At 32.9% G+C, this 23788-nt stretch overlaps 2 protein-coding genes across 3 annotated transcripts in view; one reads left to right on the top strand and one right to left on the bottom strand.

Moving 5' to 3' along the window:
• The window catches only part of LOC129255418 (uncharacterized), a 43266-nt gene extending 32274 nt beyond the window's left edge, over nt 1-10992 (top strand). The window contains exons 13-14 of one of the 2 annotated variants that reach the window (XM_054893771.2): nt 3-21; nt 7585-10992. In XM_054893771.2, coding sequence (XP_054749746.2) covers nt 3-21; nt 7585-8198 — 633 coding nt within the window. In that variant the 3' untranslated portion in view covers nt 8199-10992. The remainder of the gene's footprint in view (nt 1-2; nt 22-7584) is intronic. The other variant, XM_064097549.1, reaches the window with a different exon arrangement.
• A 2651-nt stretch (nt 10993-13643) lies between these two features.
• On the bottom strand, nt 13644-23510 carry LOC129256829 (phosphatidylcholine transfer protein-like). Its single transcript, XM_054895021.2, has 6 exons — nt 23083-23510; nt 20097-20211; nt 17157-17233; nt 16488-16656; nt 15839-15906; nt 13644-15568 (listed from the first exon to the last, which is right to left on the bottom strand). The coding sequence occupies exons 1-6, from the start codon at nt 23197-23199 to the stop codon at nt 15488-15490; spliced, it is 627 nt and encodes a 208-aa protein (XP_054750996.1). The 5' UTR covers nt 23200-23510; the 3' UTR covers nt 13644-15487.
• Between the last annotated feature and the right edge of the window lie 278 nt (nt 23511-23788).

Genomic DNA, 23788 nt, shown 5'->3' with positions numbered 1-23788 from the left:
AGGGTGGCGGTACAATATGGGGTCAGTACCTCCTTTTTCCTCTCTCCCTCTTCTTTGATCCCCCATCCCTCTTCTTACCCATACTAAGCCTTTGGTCCCTTCACCCTTCCTTACCCCATCTTGCATCCCTGCATGGGCCTCTCTGGCCTTCATCAAACTTGGCCTATGTGCTACGAACTTCTCTTAGCATATTGTGTAAGGTTCTAGCATATGTACATGCATGGATCATTAATTGATTATTCATCTTGGTCATTTATCCTATGTGATATATGATTACTTTAATACTCAAAAGCATGTTAGCATTTATGATCTACAAAAAGACCAAGTCCTCAAGAAGTTGATTTTGATAAAAAGTAATAAAATACAAACAAGCATAAAGCTGAAAATTTTCATTTAAGTTTTGCCTTATTTCACAAACAATTTATATGCACATCCTAGTTGGTATGCAAATGAGATCTGATGACATCATCCACTCTCTATTTTGCATTTGATAATATGAAACATGAACTATTTTAATGTTTCCCCCATTATGGTGTTAAAAACATTACAATTCATTCCTGAACATGAGGAATTACCATTTTTGTAAACAGTTGTGCTTCTATAAAGAATTTCCCTATCATTGTCAAATCTCCAGTAATTGAATTGTTCTATAATTCATATATTAAGATATGAAATAAACACTGAATGTGTGATATCATCAGCTGTCTCATTTGTGTATTACTCATGTTTACAGCCATTCCATTGTGACTCGCGTGACATTTACACAAAATTTCAACTTCTTAAGATTAGTTACTTGAAAATCATATATTGCAGACTTGTTGTTCCTATTCATTTCAATCAAAGTATTGATGATACACATTGTCCAACAAACATTTTGAATTTATCATTTTTGTCGGAGATATTTCAATTTGTTTGTTGTGACTCGCGTGACGCGACACTATTGACAATTCCTTACCTTACTGTATTTGTTTGTAATTTCCTAAGAAGATACCAGATTTTGATAAAATTTTCTGGAGAGTATTTTTAAACAGCTGGAAATATTATGTTAAACTTAAAAATTCAATGACGCCTGACTTATTGTTTTGAGTCGATTGCCATTTGAAAATGTGAATCCTGTGACACAGGAGTGTGACTCGCGTGACAAGTATCATTTTGGACTAGAAATTGAACAAATCATCATGATTTCGTACAGTAAAATTGGCAAAATTTGATTCAAACAGAACATTTATGGTCATTTGTATCCCTTTATCTTTAAAACAGGAATTTCAAAATCATGCTCTGATACATCTTCTTACATAAAATTTTACATGTGGGACTACATATTGTAATCCCATATTTGTTATTAATAACATTTAACATCGTTTTTCTAAATAAAAGTAATCATTCAAGCCTAAATAATTGACATCTGCCTAAAAATTCACAATCATTATCCTTTTCCCAAAAAATATTGCCCTTTTTTGTCTCGCCTGCATAGCAGAGCGAGACTATAGGCGCCGCTTTTCCGACGGCGGCGGCGGCGGCGGCGGCGTCAACATCAAATCTTAACCTAAGGTTAAGTTTTTGAAATGACATCATAACTTAGAAAGTATATGGACCTAGTTCATGAAACTTGGACATAAGGTTAATCAAGTATTACTGAACATCCTGCCTGAGTTTCAGGTCACATGACCAAGGTCAAAGGTCATTTAGGGTCAATGAACTTAGACCATGTTGGGAAAATTATTTTCGAAATCTTAACCGAAGGTTAAGTTTTTTAAATGACATCATAACTTAGAAAGTATATGGACCTAGTTCATGAAACTTGGGCATAAGGTTAATCAAGTATTAGTAAACATCCTGCTCGAGTTTCAGGTCACGTGACCAAGGTCAAAGGTCATTTAGGGTCAATGAACTTTGGTCAAGTTGGGGGTATTTGTTGAATTACTATCATAACTTTGAAAATTTATGGATTTAGTTCATGAAACTTGGACATTAGGTTAATCAAGTACCACTGAATATCCTGTGCGAGTTTCAGGTCACATGACCATGGTCAATGGTCATTTAAGGTCAATGAACTTTGGCCTTGTTGGGGGTATATGTTAAATTACCATCCTAACTCTGAAAGTTTATGGATCTAGTTCATAAAACTTGGACATAAGAGTAATAAAGTATCACTGAACATCCTGTACGAGTTTCAGGTCACATGGTCAAAGGTCATTAAAGGTCAATGAACTTTGGCCGTGTTGGGGGTATTTGTTGAATTACCATCCTAACTCTGAAAGTTTATGGATCTAGTTCATAAAACTTGGGATATAAGAGTAATCAAGCATCACTGAACATCCCCTGTGAGTTTCAGGTCACAAAACCAAGTCAAAGGTCAGTTAAGGTCAATAAACTTAGGCCATGTTGGGGTAATTGATGAAGTGCCATCATAACTTTGAAAGTTTATGGATAGAGTGAATGAAATGTGGACATGGGTGTAGTTGACAGTCTTAAGTCTCCGTTCAAATGTCATTTATGGTCAATGAACGTGGTATTATGTCATTATATGAATGATGTTTTTGTGAATGATTATTTTATAGTAGTTTTCAAAGTTAGCACTGCTGCTATATTAAATTGCGTAATGCAGGCGAGACTGCCAGAGGCGTTCCACTTGTTGTGATATTTGACTCGAGTGACATAACCTTTAAAAAACCTTAATGTAACAGCACTTTAGGGTGTTTTTTCATAATGAAGGGGTATCCAGTTTGCAATCTTCTTTGCTGGTTTGATTTAGAACTATATGCTCCTTACTTTTTATCAACTATACAGGACTACTGCCTAATACTTTTTAAACAAACTGAACTATGGATGCATTTTTGTGACTCGCAACACACATTTTCGAGGGTGTTTTTAACTTGAAATATTGTCAATCTCAGTTTAAAAAAGTGCAAAAAATAAAGTGATAATTTAAAATGGCTATGAGATTTGACAGAATACAAAAATGGTGAATTTACAGACAACAGAACATGTTTTTATTAGTGTCATTATATAAGTTACAAAAAGACATACTTTTTCACGCAATTTTGAAAATCTCTTTAGGATCGTGTATCTTGGTCATTTGTAGGTGAAAGGCAGTGAAAAATCAGATTTACACCTTTTGGACATGTACCTAGCCTACATGTAAATAAATATTCTTTATTGATTGGTTCAACTTGAAATTTGTCTATTTACATGAAATGACTGTTTAGCATGTAGCTGTTTTGTGAAATTAAGATGAATTTCAATTCTAGTAACTTCCTAATTATACATCCTTCTTTGATGGAATTTTCAGCATTATGCTTGTTTGATTTCTTTCTGTTTAATAAATCAACTTTTTGTTTGGGTGGACTTGACCTAAAAAAATGTACTAACACTAAAAATGCATTATTTCTAATTAAAAAGTAAACACAGGTGTATAACTTTTTTTTCTTCAAATACATGTACACATTTTAAAGTGTGAATAAAGGAAATGTATTGAGTATGATATATCAAACAAATATCAGAACCTATTATTTATTATACTATTTCATCGTAGAGGATGTTTCTATTTATCTTTTATAGATTTTGTTTTAAACCAATGACATTGTAACACTCACATTTATGAAAATAACTAAATACTAGTATGAACTGTATTTTATGAATTATTTATTTGCATCTACTCTTTGAATGTTTATCTTATTGAAAGATGGATATAATTTTTACTAACTGCACTCTTAATTCATGTATATTTTATTTGTATTTCATCATTTAAACTAAAATGCCAGTGTAGTTTACATGGTGATTGTGATTTACATGTAAGACAAATCATTATAGATAGCTCTTTTGGGAAATTTAAAAAAATGAATAGTTATGCTAATTGAAAACAAGAACCATAAAACAGTGCTAGTGTGTCATGAGGGCATGCTCATTTTTTTCTTTTACTAAACCATTTCACATTAAATAAATTGTTTTTGATGAAACTACCTTTTTTGAAGGATCTACTTTGGATTCCAACTTATCTAGATTACTTGGTCTTTTCCAGTTTGGTTTAATGCAAGGAAGCATGCATTTTCCAGGATTAGTTTTGTCAAATTATGCAGTACATTCAATAATTGAAGTTGAAGGATATGTTTCTTAAAATCGTATTACAATGGCAAATTTTCCATAATTGTAACTGACATGGAAATCATGATGTTGATTAGCTGCTGAGCTCTGCTAGCGTGGTAGTTACCATAATGGCAAGTTATCATAATCATAAGATTTTTTTATTGAATAAGCCTCTGGACCCCATTGCATGAAAATCACCATTCAATAGAGATTTTTACATCAATGATTACTACCATGGGAACATTTCTCAACAGACAAGCAAAGTGAAGGTTTCCATGAAAATTAGTACAGATGATTAGTTACAAGTACATTAATGATTAAGTTTTATGTGATTAGGCTATCCTGTTGATGACATATTTTAACTTGTGTTTATCAAAGTATGTAGATGTGTCAGCTATTAATAATTTTGATTTAATATAGTTTTGTAGCCCTTGACAAATCTACTGAAGTAGAATTTCACTTCCAATATATGAGGTAATATAAGCCCACATTGGATTGCTCCTGCTCATGTGTGCTGTACTACGGTGTTTGATCCTATATAATCATCAATGATATTGCAAATTTAATACCAAATTCACATTGTCTCTTGCATTTATACTTCAAGTCACATTTAAATCTCAAGCCTCTTGGCAGCATTGATTTGCCTTTTAAGCTTGAGATAAAGATTATTAATATGAACATAAATTGAATCAGGTTTGATATGTTGCCTTGGTCAAGACGTCTTAAAAGTTATCCATTTTGTACTGAAAATTCTAGGACAGTCTCTAGTGATTTTTAAATAATTATTAATTAGTGTCAATTGTAGGGAAGAGGTGATATTTTTTTTTTAATGGTGTTGAAAATAGGTTTGTAAAATGATCTACCATCAATAATTTTTTTTTAAAGAATTTTGTTACGAACATTTTCAGATCATTGTAATTGGCATACATGTGTCTGATTTGTACACCTATTTCTTTTTACTTTTTGTTGGAGCAGCAAGACTAATAGAACTATGGTTAAACACAGGTAATATATTGGTTATTAACTCCATTTAAAATTGTTTTTGCATCCCATATTTGGTGTGTTGGAAATAGAATTTGAACATGATGATATTTGCTTCTGTTAAATAAATAAGGTGCAGTAGTGAAGTATTTAAATGCATCCCAAATGCAAATACATTTATATAATGTGAATAAGAAAGTTGCAGTTTGATATCTATTGAATGTGAAAATATATACACAATTTCATACTCTTGATTGTGCATCCCATAGGTTATGTGGTGGAATCATCTATTGTAACAGGTCTGCCTGTTTGGTAAATAATGGTTTTCTGTATCAAACTATACAATAAAATATTGATATTGATGATAGATGCAGAAGCCTTTACGTACATCTTTTAACTTTGTCTTTTCTCCATGTACTGAAAAAAATGAAAAGCATGATAGCAAGCATAATTTGCATCATATCATTTACAAACCATGTTGATTGATACTCAGAGGAGCAGCATAGCAGCTACACGTATGGAGGGTACATCTATATACATACCGATAAGTACTGCACAATCTTCCCTTTTGCAAGATTTGCATTTCGTTAACATCATACAAATCAGGTTTTGAACTTTGGTCTGTAACAAACTTTTGTAACTTATTTATCTTAGTCTAAGAGAAGATACTAATTGATTGTTTATGGTGCTTCTAGAATATTTGGTTTCATTGCTAAAACTCTTATCTCTGGATAAACACACATATATTCTACATATTGATGCCCTGCCTATTTGCAAGAAACAAGTTGGAGACTAGAGCATTCATTGATTATTTGCATGTTAAATTGGCTTTTATAAAAGTATGCAAAGTTTGTTTAAAAATCTATTATATTATTTTTCGAGCCTTGAACTCGCTGTTTTGCTGGAGATTTTTAACACTAATTGGTCTCTTGTTATACATTGTTATCTATTGATTAACTGATTAATTAGTATTGATCGATTTGCTTTAGAAGTTCTCTGTAATGAATGACCCATGCTCCCATGGAGAAAGAATATACATTAGGGAAACTGAAAATCATGGTGGCATGTGTCTTTGTGGTACTCTACATGTATTAATACCTCCATTTTTGTATGTACACATAATGCTTTTATATGATAAATGTAACATTCATACAAGTATACTTTACCTGTTCACAATGAATATTGAATGCATGGTGTTAGAGATGTTTATTATCAGTACCATATGACTACTAGCCTAGATTACCTAGCATTTATCATAATTTTGGGCAAGCCCTTTCTAGATGACCATGTGCATATGCAAGGAAGGCTAACTGCATATTGTCAATATCAATTCACCTTACTAGCATTAGAAGAGTGCAGAGGGTGCATTTGTACAGGAAATCACCCTGATAAGGTTTGATAATTCTTCTGTCCAATTCAGCAATTAACAAGTGATTCTATTGATATCGTCTGGTATAGCGGGTAAAGCAGAATGAATGATTTTTAACTCTTATATTTAATGACTAACGTGCATTTATTTATTCATTTACTTATTTATTTTTTCAAATATTCAGGCATGATTATGGTTCATTTGTGTCTTTAAATGGAAATGAAATCCTTGGAACAAGTTGACTTTTATGGAAACAAAAAATCAAAGAATATGAAGAATGAATGTTAAGAAAAAAATGGACAAAAAAATAAAGTTATGAGCATTTGAATGTTGAGAATGTTAATGCTATGGGAAATGGAGTTGGGAGACCCCCCCCCTCCTTTGACAATGCAACCAAGATTTTTGATGGATCACCCCCCCCTCCCCCCCCATTTGTACAGTACACTCTTCATCCGCATGTTTTGTGAAACCTGTATTTCATGTCTTTCTACAGAAAGAATAGCTGATCTACAAAAAAACTTGATAAAATAGACTTTTTAGTGAAATAAAAGTAATGGGGAAGTTCTTCATTATTGACATCACATATTTGTTCATACAGCCAATGAGAGGATCTCAATTGAATTCTTGATTTCAACATTGAAATGCTCATAACTTTCTATTATCAGTATAGTTTTTCTCAAAACTTTCACCTACTTTTTTTTCTTGCTTTGTCTGTCTCATTACAATTCAATTGGTTTTAAGGGTTTCATTCTCCTTTAAAATGAAATATGCATGAAATATTTAATTTGAGCATTAAATTTTAATTTTTTTCATGTAAGTATCAAAGGTTAGTTTAGATAGAATTGTAAACTTTTCTGTTTAAAATTTAATATAGGATGTATCAATAATTATGATTTAAGAATTGTTAGCTTGTAATATAATTCATGAACCAGCAATGCTATATTTTCTATTCGAATTATTTTAATTTGTGTATCTTTCTGTAAATTTGATGTTTTGTGATATTCACATTGAACTATTCAATAAATATTTTGTTCAAGAAAGAACTCTGTTTGATTATGATTTGAAAAAAAAATAAAACACAAACCTTTGGTTTACTTTATCAATATGTGTGTTCTGATGTGATTTTCTTGTTTTTTATAATTTTGTAGGGTGGATAGCTGGTCCTCCTCCCGTTGACGATGAAGACTGGTTCTCCCTGGAAGAAGGTTATGATTCTGATTACTCCATCACAGCAGATTTCCTTTTGTCTCCTCACAATCCACCCAACTGGCATCGCCGACGGCAACGTAAACGTCTACTCATCAAAGCAGGGCATTTCAACTTCTCATCCTCGGACGAGGAAGGTGGGAAGGAAGGAGAGACAGGTGGAAGACGTCATCGTAGAAACTTACGCCAACAACACCAAGAGCAACGTCCTCCACCCACATCTTCATCGCACCATGAGGATGAGAGCATCGTGTCCACAGCCGGTAGTATTGGTATCAACCTTGGTCCGGCCATTAGCCCTCAGGATTACCTCACTGAATGGTACTTCAAGCGCAGAACACAATCATGCAGTGGATTTATTGAAGATGATACCTTTTCATACAATCACATCATTGCCACGCCTGAGGTTGAAAGACGTACATGGAAGGAAGTGTTTGGTGATGCATTAGACCATGGTAGTATCGAGTACGATGGAGAAGATGAAGATGAGGATGCTGATTGTTGTGATGGTAACTCAGCTACTGAGAGCCATGGTCAATTAGAATTAAGTTCTTAAATATGTATTTGCTTTCTAATAATTTGAATACTATTTTCTCCCCATTATTCAGTTAATGTTGTATACTCATCATTATTCCCCTTACATTGGATTTAAGAAAATATATATTATATTGCATAGAATAATTTCTTGTTATTACTTATTGTTTATCTTGCTATAAAGGATAAGCAAAAAGATAATTTCTTCGTTTGTTTTTCATGGGGTAATGTTTCACTGTAACTTCAACTTGTTTTATGGTATTTCAAATTAACTTTACAGCACATAATCCAGAGCTATTCAATTCTAATAGAAATTACAATTTGCTTTTTAACTGCCAGTTAATTAAAAACAAGGTGACATTCAGACAATTTTACAAAGTAATTTTTTATTTCTTGTCACAAAAGTTGTATACATTGCTAGAAATCAGTTATTGTGAGGTGTTTAGTGCAATAAATTTGTCATGAATTGTGTAATTATTAAGAGTAAACTGAACATTTTATTGTACAATGTACTTATTGCTGAGAACAAAGAAGGAGGGATCAATATGTATTTATATAATGGAAGTATATAGTTATAAGTGTGAATATTGATCAAATAATATTTTGGATTGTTCAGGTATGTTTATGTGTTTGTCTGGTTTCAAAGTTTGGTATAATGGTTTTATGGAATCAAACATATTTATATGTTTTAGACCTTTATTGTGGAATGTTCTATTTTAATTTAATTTCAAAGTTTAATTATATTTACTTGTACATTTTTTAATATGAAATAAAGCATAGCCATTTTTTGGTGTCTCCATGCTTTAATCTACATGAAACTATAATATTCAATTTAGCTATGTAGTACCATGAAATTAAAATTTGAATGTGTTACTTATATCAAGTCTTTGTTTCAGATTTTGAATTTCTTTTGTGATTGATATGTCTGTGCAGAAATGCATTTTCTGCAATAGATTGTATGATGAAAGGACATTTCTTAAACACCTATTTCCTGTGAAGTTATAACTTTGGTTTTACAATGACTTGTCCATATGGATTACGAGTAACTCTTTTAGGCATCTTGACAAAAGTCACCAAAAAAAAAAATGGAAATCCGGGGAAGCCATAGTGAAAGGTGCCGATTCCTGCTCAAGGATGTGGCAGAGAATTTTGTCAAGATTTTTTTTAAAGAAGTTGACAATAGCATCATCAGATAACATTCTATTAGAATATTCTTTTCTATTGATGAATTTCATTATCTATGTACACAGAATTTTTATGCTACATGTATTGTTTGTTTGGACCATTTCTATACTATTTGTACATGTATGGTGTCATAAATTCATTGAATTACTGTAATATTGATTAAATAAGGGCAGTTCTCCCCCCCCCAAAAAAAAAAAAAAAAACCAATCCAACCTGTTATTTGAGTTTTTAAGACATGTATCATTCTGTTACTAATATAAATGCCTTTAATCCATTCTGCCTTACTTAAAGCCTTCTATTTAGTCTTATAACTTTCATAAAATAGATTTATTAAATCTCGGTCCTGCACCCGAGTTGTATACAATTAATAATATCCCAATATCGTTTTTAAAAAATGCTTATATCACAATATGTAATGTAATTTAGTATTGCTATGTGTATATTGCTCTGATTTGATAAAATTTATTACATTTTTGAAATTCCTGTGACATGTCTTTTCATGTATTTTAATATTACGTATGCACAGTATTAGAACTATAATATTTTTGCTAGCATCTTATTTGAATCTATTTATATTCCTATTTTTTTCAATTCAGATTTTAGTGCCTCTCCTTCCTAATAGAATTATTACCTAAATAATTTTTGGCTTAATATTGACTATTAAGAAAGCATTTGCTACCTTCTATAATTTAAGTTGAAAAATCTTCACCATATCATTGTTTTTATCTTTTTTTCTTTTATTGAATTACACATTTAGGCTATGATTGTAATCTGAAATCAATCTATGAATGCCTTATTTCGCAAATAAATCATATCCACGCCTTTTCAGAATGATGAATATTGTGAATAGATAGATTATAGTATGAAAGTCACATATGTCAGGCTATGTGAAAGAGTTTATATGCTTTATATATTGAAAAGGAAAGTTTGGAAGATTCAGTGAATATCTGTGTAGAGGACATCCGGTGATCAAATTTCAATACTGGACTAGTTTAATATAGTCAATTTTAATTAAGGTAGGGGAGATTTTGATTATTTTATAGCGCATACTGATTATTATTCAAACTCTTTAATCCACATTGTTTATTGTCATATAATCTATCAAAATTACTTTTCTAACAAGTCTTCCTCTTTTCAATTGCTTTCAAGTGAATTCCAAAGTGATATGAATTTAATTAAACCATCTTGTTATTAGTGCATATTTAGTTCTATGAATCTTTTTTGAGATTTAAAATCTATTTTATTACTTGTGGGATTGAATTTGTACAGAAAGTCTAATGTAGAAATTATATAATTCTTATTGGTATACATTTCTAAATTTGAAATATGAAGTCATTTAATAGGATAAGATAAGTAGTACAATAGTCTGTGACTATGGTTATGAATTGAAGAGAGGGAGGCCAGTACTTAAGATGCATTTGTAGTGTGCTGCTTTTGTTTTTTCCATATCTGCAATTTTGGCTTAAAATATTATTGAAATAGTCAGTACTTGAAATCTGCACATGGTTATTGAAACTGATGAGGTTTTCATAGGTCTCTCTCAGAATATAAAATTGATAATAATCTAATATCATGCACAAGTGCAAACATAATGGGTTGAATTCAAAATAAAGCATACAGATATAAACATATTTTATTTGTCATTATTTGTCAACACTTTTTACTAGGAGAGAAAGAGAGAGATAAAGAGATTAAGAAGAAAGGTGAAGAGGGAAAATATCTCATGAATGGTGTTTCATAAAGCTGTCGTAAGTTGGGAACAAAGTTACTTTCAATGGGTGAATTGTTAGTTGCTACCTCACATTCTCGATAAGTTCAATGCATTTATTAGCGGAAATCAGAATTCATGAATTCATTTTTTATACGCCCATCCTAGACGGGACGTATTATGGTATCACGCTCGGTGTCCGTCCGTCTGTCCGTTAACTTTTCCTTGTAAACGCGATAACTGCAGTTTGACTTTATCGAGGCTCATATAATTTGGTGTGTATGAGACTAGCATGGATCCCAGGAAGCCTATTGATTTTGAGGTCAAGGTCACAGTGACATATTTTCATCTTACCCTTCTGCAGTCCTTGTAAACATGATATTACTTCAGTTTAACTTAACCTAGGCTCATATAATTTGGTGTGTATGATACTAGCATGGATCCCAGGAAGCCTATCGATTTTGAGGACAAAAGGTCCAAGGTAAAGATTACAAAAACTGACATGTTTTCTTACCCTTCTGAAGTCCTTGTAAATGTGATAACTTTACCTAGGCTCATATAATTTGGTGTGTATGATACTAGCGTGGATCCCGGAATTCTATTGATTTTGAGGTCAAAAGGTCAAGGTCACAGGGACATGTTTTCATCTCACCCTTCTGCAGTCCTTGTAAACGTGATAACTTTAGTTTAATTTGACGTAGGCTCATATAATTTGATGTGTATGATACTAGCATGGATCCCAGGAAGCCTATCGATTTTGAGGTCTAAAGGTCAAAGGTAAAGGTCGCACTGACATGTTTTCTTCTTACCCTTCTGAAGTCCTTGTAAACACGATAACTTGAGTTTAATTTAACCTAGCCTCGTGTAATTTGGTGTGTATGATACTAGCATGGATCCCAGGAAGCCTACAGATTTTGAGGTCAAAAGGTCTAGATCACAGTGACGTGTTTTCATCTTACCCTTCTGAAGTCCTTGTTAACGTGATAACTTGAGTTTAATTTTACCTAGCCCATTATAATTTGGTGTGTATGATACTAGAATAGATCCAAGCAATTCTATTGATTTTGAGGTCAAAGGTGAAGTCGCCACCTTCCACTTTTCTTGCTTGACCAATAACTCAATTTTCTGTGTTACAGGCGGGCGTATTATGTGCTCGCCTTAGCGACACTTGTTTTAACTAGCATCTAAATGTAATATTTGTAAAAATGTTATTACAGGAAGAGCTGCACTTCCACAATGTTCAATAAGGAAGAATTTGGGTTTCTGTGCAACAGCTCTGTAACACCTATCTAATCTAATGGAATTCAGTTTTAAAGGGGAATCCAACCCAAATAAAAACTTATTTTCATAAGAAAAAGAAAAATCAGACAAGCTGATAGTGAAAGTTTGATCAATATTGGACAAACAACAAGAAATTTATGAATTTTTAAAACTTGTAAATATTGGTAATCACTATACCCATGGAGACTTCAAATTGGCCGCAAATGTGATGTCATAGTGATGTAAGGCAAGGACTACTCTTCCTTGTACTCCAATACATATTATGGCTAAAATGTCATTTTTCCCAAAGTTTTATTTCAAATTATATTTTTCTTTCATGAGAACATAAAACAATATACTACCTGGATTATATTTAGATTACTGCCCCAGGGGAATGGGTACTTAAAAGAAAACCACAAATCCCTGATAATAAAGTACATGGCCTATGGGAAAGTTGTCCTTGCCCCTTGTCATAATTTACTTCCCCAGTTGCCAATTTGAAATCTGCATACTATTAATGATCTCAATTTAAAGCAGGTATAACTTTCTTATTGCTTGTCCGATTCGCAATTTCTTTCAAACTTTCACCATTCTGTTTAATTTATTTTTCTCCTTCCCAACACATTTTATGTCCAAGGCTGGATTCCCCTTTAAAAGAGTGTCAAATGCTTTATTTTGTTTTTTTATTGAAAGCTCAATTTTGGTTTTCCAACAAGTAACTTAAAGTATTGCATACAGGTCTCATATAGCCCTCGAGTACATCTTAAAACAAGATCTTTTTCAAAAATTTAGTTATTTTCCCTTCATATCTGATGTTAGAGGATGTAATATGTATGGGTCTACAGAACTGCAGGTCTTCATAAATTGCTTGTTTTTACTCAGATTTTATTGATCATTACTAATCCCTTTTTTTTTTACTTAAAATTCATGCAAAAATATTTTGTGAAGTTAGATTTCACTTGAAAAGAGCAAGAGCCTTTCATACTTCAAACAAGATATTGCTTCTTGATAGCATCAACCATTGACAAATTGTTTGACTTATTTTTGAAAACCAACACTTTATCTTCTACAGAACAGGACCACTTAAAAGCTATACTGGCACCCTGTAAAGACGTGTGGCAGGAAAATAGGGATTGTGTTGCAGACTTCAGAAGATGTACATGTATTTGAGTGGAATTGAGGAGAGAGAGAGAAGAAAGGGGGTTAGACGGAGAAAGATGAAAGAAAGAAAAGTGATGACAGTACCTTGGCTACAAAGAACAGTATCAAATCAGAATAGGGAAAGAAAACAGATTAGTCCGTTTGCATTGAACATTCAATTGTTGTAACCATTTATGGAACATGTATCATCCTTATAAATCTTGATTGTGATCGACAGTTAACATGTTACCATGGAAATTACCAATGGTGGCAAAGATATTGAAGTATATTTGTGAGTGCACTAAAGAATAGCAATCCCTCACATGACCCACTGTCCCCATTATTACATTTTTCAAAATGTAAGCTTTTTCATCTAAAACTTTAAATTCTTTATTTTTCAGTGGTATGTACAAAATCTTTATAAAAATGGTATTCAAAGTGCTTTAACTTGAGCTTTGAAGACATGCTTAGAATAGATTCTATCATATATTTCCATTGAAACACTTTTGGGTTTAACAAGGTTTTTTTTATGAATATGAAATTTAGGGTCAAAACAAATATATTTTGTGAAATTCCTTGTTCTTCAAAAATGTCCATATAGTTATAATGTACATGTAGACTGATCAGACCCATAGACTGGACAATCACTCATTTCTTTTAATACAAACATTTAATTGCACATTCAATACCTTCACCTCGACAAATGCACTTATATATAAATGCCAGTAAAACCATTAACATTAAAAATTAAATATCAATACAAAAAGTATAAAACACCTCCCTCATTCTGTTGAAAATAAAATATATATTCTGAACAAATATACATGTACCAATATCTTGATATCTGAATACAAAAAATACAACCATCTAAATGTTTATATCCAATAAGACAGTTTCAAATGATCAAAACGATATAAGGTGCATGTAATGTATTTCTGGTAAAACTAGAGCACACTCAGGCTCTGGTATGCTAATCGATATTCCTTTCATCATGAAACAGTATTTGTTGCAATTCATTTGTGTTATCAAATGTATCAATCTTTCATAAACTTAACAAGTCTCATTTGAATAAAATCTAATTTATCTACAAAATAAGACAATTCCTGAGAACTGATATTTGAACTTTACAAAGATACACACACTTCAAACTGTCTGTTCCTATGCAGAGCTACAGAAAACAAAGTAATGAATCCCTTTAAAAGTAATATTTAGACATGAAAATTATTCAAATCTTCACCATTTTCAATGGCAAACTAATTCGGATATTTTTTCAATGAAAGTATCACATCTATTTGAATATATTGCTATTGAGAATATTTAAAACTCACTATCATAATATGGGATATTAATGCCAACACAATGAAAACAAAATTTAACATACTACTTATCTGTAACAATGAAAACAAAATTCGTACAAACTAAACAGAAAGTTTTGAAATGCTAGTTTTCCAATCCAACAGAATCACCATACCAATGGGCACTTTGAATTGGACAAGTCAACTGACCAGATATCATGCTTGAGATTTGCATAGATGAGAAATCTCATTTTCAAAGATTCTTTGACATTTACTTCTACTGGAATATCTTCACCATAGAACTGATATCAAACGTAACTCTATTCTTCACCTATTCTACAAAAACAATTGGGGGGGGGGGGGGTAAAGACCAGGAATCTGTGTCTTCAAAGAAATTAAGACAGGCAAATTTTGCACACAAAAAAATGTTTGGTCACCATTTATTAATTAAACACTGCACTAAAGGGTAACATCATTACAAGTACTTTGATTTCCTTTTCTCTTGTTCACATACATGAAAAGATAAAATTAGCTGATTCATAATTAGCACTGTCCCTAAAATTTGACCAAAATGTGGAATTCAAATATTTGGTAAACACCTTCATCACAAAAATAAAATAAAAAAAGTTATAAATCAATCAATTAGACTTAATATACTCAAGTATTCAAAGAATTGTGATATATAGATTTATAATGGTATGACTATGAATGGAAAATGCACTGTTATCGCTTCTTTAAAGCTAAATAATTGTCATAGCTCTTACATGCAATCATCATTTTGTCCAAGAAACCTGGTATACCGCTCTGGGGGAAAAAGAAAGACAAAAAAATATTTAAACATTAAAACATGAAATACCATGACTTAAAAAAAAAAACAATTTCAAGATTTATTTCTGGAACAACCAATAAAACTGTTTAAGAGCATATCCCAAAATATAAAGACATCTGAAAGTAAAGAATTTTTCTTGTTCATTTTCAATCACATATTCAAACAATTTTGCTCAGATATTAATGAAATAAATATAAACGCTCCTTTGAAAAATTATTTACAAGAAGAAGAAATTGACATCTCACCTTTGCTGCCCAATTGATTACCCAAGTTGGAATCATACCCCTTGGATTATCATAGTAATGCATGAATGCTGTTTGTAAGAGAAAAAAAAATATCCCCCTTGTTAATGAAAGGTAAACAAGTTATGAAAAAGAATACTCTAAGAATTTATTCAATTCAAATTTCCATTAAAAAAATTACTGGACTGACCTTCATAATTAAGCACAATCTTTATACATGTATATTACTAGTACTTGAAATCAAAACACGCAAGTAAAACATAATGGATTAACGGACTAATTTTTCTTTAATAGATAAAAAATAAATAAATAAAATCATATATATATACCTCTAACAAGATCATTGAACTTAATACAGACCCTAGAATGATTAATGAGTATCAATTTAGAACTAATAGTCATTGGTGTATGGGTATGTGCTGAATGCCAATAAGATGAGCAAGTTTTATAGGCAGTTCAAGGAGGTGAACACTATACAGCTGAGGCAAGTGGAGGAGATAAGAAGGGTTACATTAACGAAAGAGGGAGGATGAAATGAGAGCGAAGTGGAAACAAGGAAAGGGTGATTACAAAGATTGTAAGGTAAATCCAATCTCCTCTGATGGGACAAAACAGACTCAAAATGGATTTATTATGTACTTAGAAATCTAACCTTTGGTGCCTTTGCCATCTGAAGTAATAATCATACTCTGAAGAAAATCATTGACCCGTACGACGCCTGACTTCTCCTTCTTTGATGGGAATTCAGCACTCCTTCCAAGACATACATATATATGCCTCCCATTGCGATCATATTCTCTTGTTTCTCTGACAAAAACATACTGAAAATAAGGGGGAAATGTCTTATATTTAACAAAATGGAAATAGACATGTTAAAATAACTGAGTAGAAAACAAATCAAAGTGAGCACAATGAGGAACACAGTTTATCTAAGTATCTTTAATTATATCAACAGTAGAAGAAAGAGTTGTAGAGTTGTGCATCAACCAAAATATGTACCCCCCCCCCCTCTGGAACTAAAAATCAGGAAGTATATAAGTGAAGACACACAAATAAATTGAAGTTTGAAGGATCTTAGTCTCACTGTGAATTGCATTAACGTAACTTATGTTTTAATCCGAGGTCAACAAGGGATGAATAAGACAGTACGACCATACTTTATAAAGAGGATTGTATTCAACAAAAGAAAAACTTCAAGAAAATAGGATGAGAGATTTAGAAAGTAAGGGATAAAGGTGATTAAAAATGAGTGAAGAAATTTCACTGAAACATAACACATTTAAAGTATCAAAAATTAAAATCATGAAAACTTTGAACTTACATCTCTGTTTGAGAGAGGGAAGGGAAAGGCCACTCGCCAATACACACCGTTCCTATCATCCTTGAATTCATATAATTCTATTTAAAAAAAAAGAAAGATAAGAGATAATGAGAGATGATCCCAGCTTGAAAGAGCTGCTTAAGAAATTACTTCACTCAGGAAAGAAATTAAATCAAGAAACTATCTTGTTAAGCATCCTTCATCAAATGCTTTGTTGAATAAATATCACGCTTCGTCATTGAACCTTTCTCTTTTCTATATAAGGTAAGGTGTCAAAGTGATATATTATTGTTCTTTTGAGTTTGATTCAAGTCTGAAATGGGCTCTAAACTTGGTTTAAGACACACTTTACCAATCAAGATATTGACATCTCAATCCAAGGTGATGCTAATTTGTAGAATATCTACTCTCAACACCATACTTCAAATCAGTCTGAAGTACAGATATAATTTTTTATTAAAAAATATGGAAAACATCCCCCTCCCCAACAAATATATAAGAAATCTAAGGAATAAAAGAATATGAAATAACAAAATGATTACAGCAATTTTTGATGTACAATATTTTGATCAGGGGTCTGTTTCATGATGAGATGAGCGATATACGTCCAAGGACCATTCTTACGAGAAAGGAAGATTGGCGCCAAATCAGCGCTTTCCGTTTCACAAAGGCAATTTTGTCTTCCAAGTCTGCGAAAATCTTTGACATCGATAGTATCTGCAAAATATTTAGTCTTCATTGTCACCTGAACCTTTTATTACGGAATTACAATATTTCATAAAATCATATATTTCAATAAATGGCGGTCAAACAATTTTTTATTTATTACAATTTGTAGATTTGATGTATGGAGCTTATTTTATGAGGTAAAAGGAGAAACAGCTTTAAAGATTCATAAACATAACTGGATAAATGGAACTTTTCATTTTTTTTTCCTTATCCAGAACACAGTGCCCTATTAAGGACACCTTTCATTGAAATTTTGACGAAAGAGACCCTTGTCTGAAAATAAAAATGTGAATTAACTAAGTAATTTCAATATTATATTATTTCAATATTCTAAATTTTATTGATTGCTAATTTCAAATGATTATTTTGCAAATAATGCTTTAAATGTTATTTGTTGAGGTTAAAATAGGGTTTGAATGGAGTAAACAAAATCAACGTGTCTGACTGTATGAGACTAAAATGGAAAATATGAAAGGCTGCGTGTAAAAAGGCAAATTTATTTATTTCATTTGTTAGGTATTCATTTAGTCATTTTGTTACTGCATTTTTTTTTCATTCATCACCTGAACCCCAATCCAACAATATTCATTGATTAAAAGTAATCTCACACCAGCCCCTGATTTATATTAACCCCCCCCCCAAAAAAAAAAAAAAAAAAAAAAACCAGGTGTTTTATTACAAATCAGCTACACATTAAAAAAAGTGGGGGAAGGGCAAGATGAAGCTGCTTATAGATCTATCTTAATCAGCTGATCGAATCGATAGTTTGAATGTGGAGTTTTTTTTGGGGGGTGCTCATGATTATTATTTCAACACATTTGAATGGAAAGCCTGTACTTACGTCATGAAATTGAGGATGAGCAATCACAATGGAAATAATCCGCATCATATAGGGGACAAAACAGTTCAATCTGAGGCTGATTTGAGGATATAATATAGCTAACACACAAGACATCACCAATGTTTTCCAAATAGGCATAATATTGTTTGTAGTATTTTTATACTTAGTATTATTATATTCCTGTTTAAAATGTTTAACAGTTTTATTACATCTCTCCAACGTTCACAAGAAAGTAAAGAACAAATAAATAAATAAATGATTTAGTTAGTTTAGTAACATCTTAGTTTTTTATCATTTTTTTTTTTGCTTAACTTTTATACATATTGTCTTTACCATACATAAATTTTCTTTCTTTAAATGCGTTTTCATAACCTTAAACTGATGATAAAGCATGCTGGTCAGAGAGGTTAAAGGTAAATTCCAGTTCTGGTAACGATCTCAAAATTACTTTTTACAGAATCTAATATAATGACCACCCAAGTGTCTGTTTGTATGAATGAAAAATATGTGCCAAAGGATTCTGGAAGAAATTGTGTAATTGCTGAGAAATAAGCAAAATAAGCGCGGATTCGGTCACTTCCGTCGGGTCTTTATTCCAGCAATAATAATACACTGTCCCACGTGTGCCTATCTGTGTTGGCGATCTTCAGTGTGATCGTATTTCAGCTTAGATTTTATGATTTCACAAAGTTCAGTTTATGTAACTGTACCAGATCTAGATCCACGATGATAAAGTCATACTTAACCTTGGTTTTACAGACTTTCTCACGAAATTAGTGTTTTACTGCAACTACTGTAATTTAGCTTTAAGACCCATTTTGATATTTCAAGCTTGGTTAAAAATTGGAAAAGGGATGGGAGAAAAATGGAAGAAAAATAAAGATCATAAAGAAGAAAGACAAAGAAGATCATGCCTACGTAGGACATGTCTGGAGGTGTCTTTCCAAGGACCATACTTCGTATCACCCAAATTGGCTTTGTAGAACAGTTGAGCGATATCTCGTTCTTACGTAGAGCGGTTCTACCAAAGACCATTAATCACTCTTCAAAGAGTCGCCAAATGAAAAACAATTGGCAGTTTTAAAGCTCTTTTTAAGGAATTAGAGCATGCAACTGATTTTTGCATGGCAAAATTGATTGATATAGTGAAATTTCATTGAAGCATTAAATGATTCATTCTTGTACATTTCATTATGGCTGATGTGCTTGATAATTTTCATGGTGATCGCACTATTGGCAGCCAAGATCTTAGGTGGAACATCATGGCTGCTCCTGGGTGATAACTTGAAACATAGCCTGGTAGTATTATGGTATTTTTTATAACTTGAAAAATAGCCAGATGGTATTATGATTTCCAAGTGTATATTTACCTTTCACATATGAATCCCATGTTTTCCTGTACTGCAAGTCTGTATAAACAGCAAAACATGTTTCTGCAGGAATATCAATTCCACCCATAGTTTTGTAATCATACAATCCAGAAGTCTGTATTGAATCGGAAAAAGATAATATTCTTTAAAAAGAGCTAAATCAAAAAGTGGTGGCCATGTTATGGTGCAATGTTCCATATTAGTCTTGAAAGCTTTGTAAGTTATACATCTGTACGTTCCTCTATATCTTCTCGATATCCTGGTTACAAGGTAAGGTTCTGTCCAATTTGAGATTGCTAGGTATGCACACTAATATCCCTTTGACCACAACATAGTTAGATGCCCTAGACAGAAAAATCTATTTGTTGTGAGCAATTTTTAAACATTTTTATTTATTTTCTTTTTGAGCCAGATGTATTCTCAGCGAAACCAGCGACAAATTGAGTGTGAAGCATTCGGTCTAAGATCTTCAAGAAGTTTACCAACCTCACATTAGTGATTTCATTTTCTGCAACACTTATGGCCATGTCCATATTTCATGCATCTAGCACATCTATAGTCATTTTATTTAAAATTCTATTAAATTTAAAATCTGACATCAACCACATGAAAAGCAACCTGAAATAACCTTGTACTTGTGACATCAATTTATTTTGGATGAGATCAGTATTCATGAAAATGTCGACAAAATTCTGGCAAACTTTTCACCTTTAGTACCCGTGGTATAACACAAATCATGTGTAAAGTGAATGGGAGCGCAGACATGGGCACCATCTTTTTGTTTAATCTGAAAATGACTGGCTGAGACTTTTTTAAAGGAAAGCATATATTTCTCTCCAATTTTTATGACTTTTTGCTCACTAACTGTAAGAATGTAAGGAACATTATCAACTGAAAAAATTTGGGGAATAAAATAATTTCATCTTTAAGCTAAAGTTTTAGGTGCGCAGACATGCCTCCCCCCCCCCTTCATACAATTGCGCTTGAAAGTCTGACTACTTTGGCAGCTTTTTCCAACCTTACTCCTTTTACCCGGCATAGCTTATAATTTGAGGTCCCATCAATTACCCCCTACTGCCCCTATACTAACCTTAGATAAGACAGCTGGCAGCCGTCTGTTTCGAGGAGTTTAACATTTTTAATTTTTTTAAATTTCTCCTCGTACACAGAGGGCTCGGGATCGTGCAGCCACCATTAGGGGGTCATCGATGGGGCACATTGATTTTTGTCTTCATTTAAAAAAAATATATAAAAAGAACTGGACCAAAATAAAGATCATTATTCCATTTTGGCCTGAAATGCACCAAAACAGGAAAAAATAAACTTAAAAGGAAAAAACAAACAGTGACTTACTTTGGCTGTCGCACAACTCCCACTTCCCTCGTTTATCCGAACTTAATACATAAACATATGGCCATTGAGTCACTGTACAGATCGAGTTTGAACTTCTGCCTCTGTAATTGGTGAGTGCACTTGCTCACTGCAACCATCCTGCCTGTAGCTAGGGAATCTACAGGTAAGACTATGGTATGCCAATTGCAGTACACACTTTATAAATGATCATTAAAATATCACTTTTGGGCGATTCCATGCTAGAAAAATCAGCTATTTTCGCAACATTTTTCAACCTATTGTCCGAACAAACAAAGAACTTCAATTTGTTTTGTGGTAATAATAGAGTACTACTGGGTTGACACAATATCATAACCTTGTTCATTGAATGAGTGGGTAGACATGTGAAAAATTGACAATCAACAAAAATATGTTGTCCATGGGTGAATTAGAGGTGAAAATGTTGCGTCTTGTACGGGACATTTCTTAGTCCCGTACGACACACAACATTTTTGCCCTTAATTCAGCCATAATCAAACATTTGATGTTGGTAAAATCGGTTTTTCACATGACTACCCACTATAACTTTATTATTGACCAAAAATAATTTCTCATTGCTCAAGCAATCAGCTAAGAAACTAGAAATTGTTGACAAAATGTCCCGTACGACACGTAAGTAATCGCCCTTTTGTGACCAAAAATACTAATTTCCATACAGTTGCAATTTATTTTTCATTAGAATTTTTGAATAATTTTTGTATTCACCAGATCGAGTGCTCGAAAACTTGATTTGGGGCATATTTTTGTGTAAGCCTTCTATTGGTGGAAAGTAATATAGCAAGATAATTGTCCATTTTCAATCTATGTTTCAATTTAGAAAAAAATCGTTAAAAGAATAAAATTTACTTAGCCAGGCTTAGGAGCCAAGTTTGAAGTTACATGATTACATGATAAGTTACATTACAGCTGTAATGGAAACCGACAGTGTAAAAAAATCAAGCATTTGTCCCCCCAAAAAAGAAATATAAGCCAAACATTGCCAACCTTATTTTGCTTCACATGGAGTAGTAACAGAGAATAACCTTGTTCATTGAATGAGTGGAGCCAACGCCACGGAGTTCAATGGAACCAAAGACAGTCCAAACAGGGAACGAAGGCGAAGCTTGTTTCAGTTTTGGTCTAAACGTTAACATTAGAGTGCTTGAAATGTACAATCTTGCTGTCAATATTTTAGCTGTTATTTGACTTTGTTTTGTGAATAAAACATATGAACATTTTATCATTGAATTACCCTGATGATCTTTTTTTGGACACCCCAATATACATGTATATTTCCACGCACCCAAGGGTTCATTACATGCCGCCGCGCACAGAAAAATCAAGCCATAGAAGTCGTGTGTTGTGGACCCAAGAAGTGAGATCCCAGCACGCGCGACCCACTAGTTAGAAATCCACTGCCAAACGCGGTTCGTGGTGCGAGGTTAGTATACTAATACTAACCTCGCAATACGTGTACTATAACCTCGCAATACGTGTGAGTGATTTCCACGCTACTCCGAGTCCGTTATTTTTAAAGCAACACAAAATAAAATGAATGGGACTAGTCTCATTTCTTGTTCTTCCAGTTCCACTCCTCATTTGGCCTCTAATTTACCTTGTTATATCTGCGATATATTTTCACTCCGGTAGATTCAGTAAAGAATTCAAATTCAGAGAGGTCTGGATCATCCAACTCCTTCAAATACCTTTCAAATTCTTCATCGGAAAACATTTTGGCGTCGCATTTAATAACAAAGAAATAAATGTTCCTGGCAACGACCGCAACCTTCGAGGGATGTGGGCGTGGCACTTTGGAGTGGGGAAATTCCCCAAGTTTTCGCGGAATTCTTGATGTTTTTCCTCCCTGATATTTCACAATTAGGTTTGTATTACCCGGTACTTTTTTTCTTTTTAAGGAAGCAAACGTCAATTACAAGAAAAGCTTTGGGATCCAAAAGTTGTTCATCAATATGAAAAAAAATCTAGATCCCTTGGTAATAATTCAAAATTTGAAAGGCATCATTACTTTAGACATGCATCAGCGCCGGGGGGACGGGGGGCACTCGACCAAAAAAGTAGTAGGCATGTGCCGCGGGCGAGACAAAAAACGGGGGCCTTGGCGAGCGGGCTTGTTGTAAAAAGGAGGGTCCTCGGAACGGGCTTCGGAACTACAAATGTTTGTGAAAACGGGGGTCCTTGGAACGGGTCGCCTGCGTGTGAGTGCGTATGCATCTCTATGGAACGTGCATGCAGCTAGCCCGACGACTGCGATGGTCGGACAGCGCTCTGCGGCCGCTTTTCACCAAAATTGCGACCGGAAC

Source organism: Lytechinus pictus, chromosome 3 (assembly GCF_037042905.1).
Source record: "Lytechinus pictus isolate F3 Inbred chromosome 3, Lp3.0, whole genome shotgun sequence".
In the NCBI taxonomy this organism is placed as follows: Eukaryota; Metazoa; Echinodermata; class Echinoidea; order Temnopleuroida; family Toxopneustidae; genus Lytechinus; species Lytechinus pictus.
The sequence above is the reverse complement of the archived record's forward strand: the minus strand, read 5'-3'. Positions and strand labels throughout refer to the sequence as shown.

What these genes read in the sequence shown, in the direction of transcription:
- LOC129256829 (XM_054895021.2), bottom strand. Translation starts at nt 23,199, where the DNA reads ATGTTTTCCGATGAAGAATTTGAAAGGTATTTGAAGGAGTTGGATGAT. An exon ending in TCCCTCTCTCAAACAGAGAT is followed by an intron (nt 16,657 to 17,156) that starts GTAAGTTCAAAG and finishes CCTTATTTTCAG; the next exon opens with TATGTTTTTGTCAGAGAAAC. An exon ending in TAATCAATTGGGCAGCAAAG is followed by an intron (nt 15,569 to 15,838) that starts GTGAGATGTCAA and finishes TTTTTCCCCCAG; the next exon opens with AGCGGTATACCAGGTTTCTT.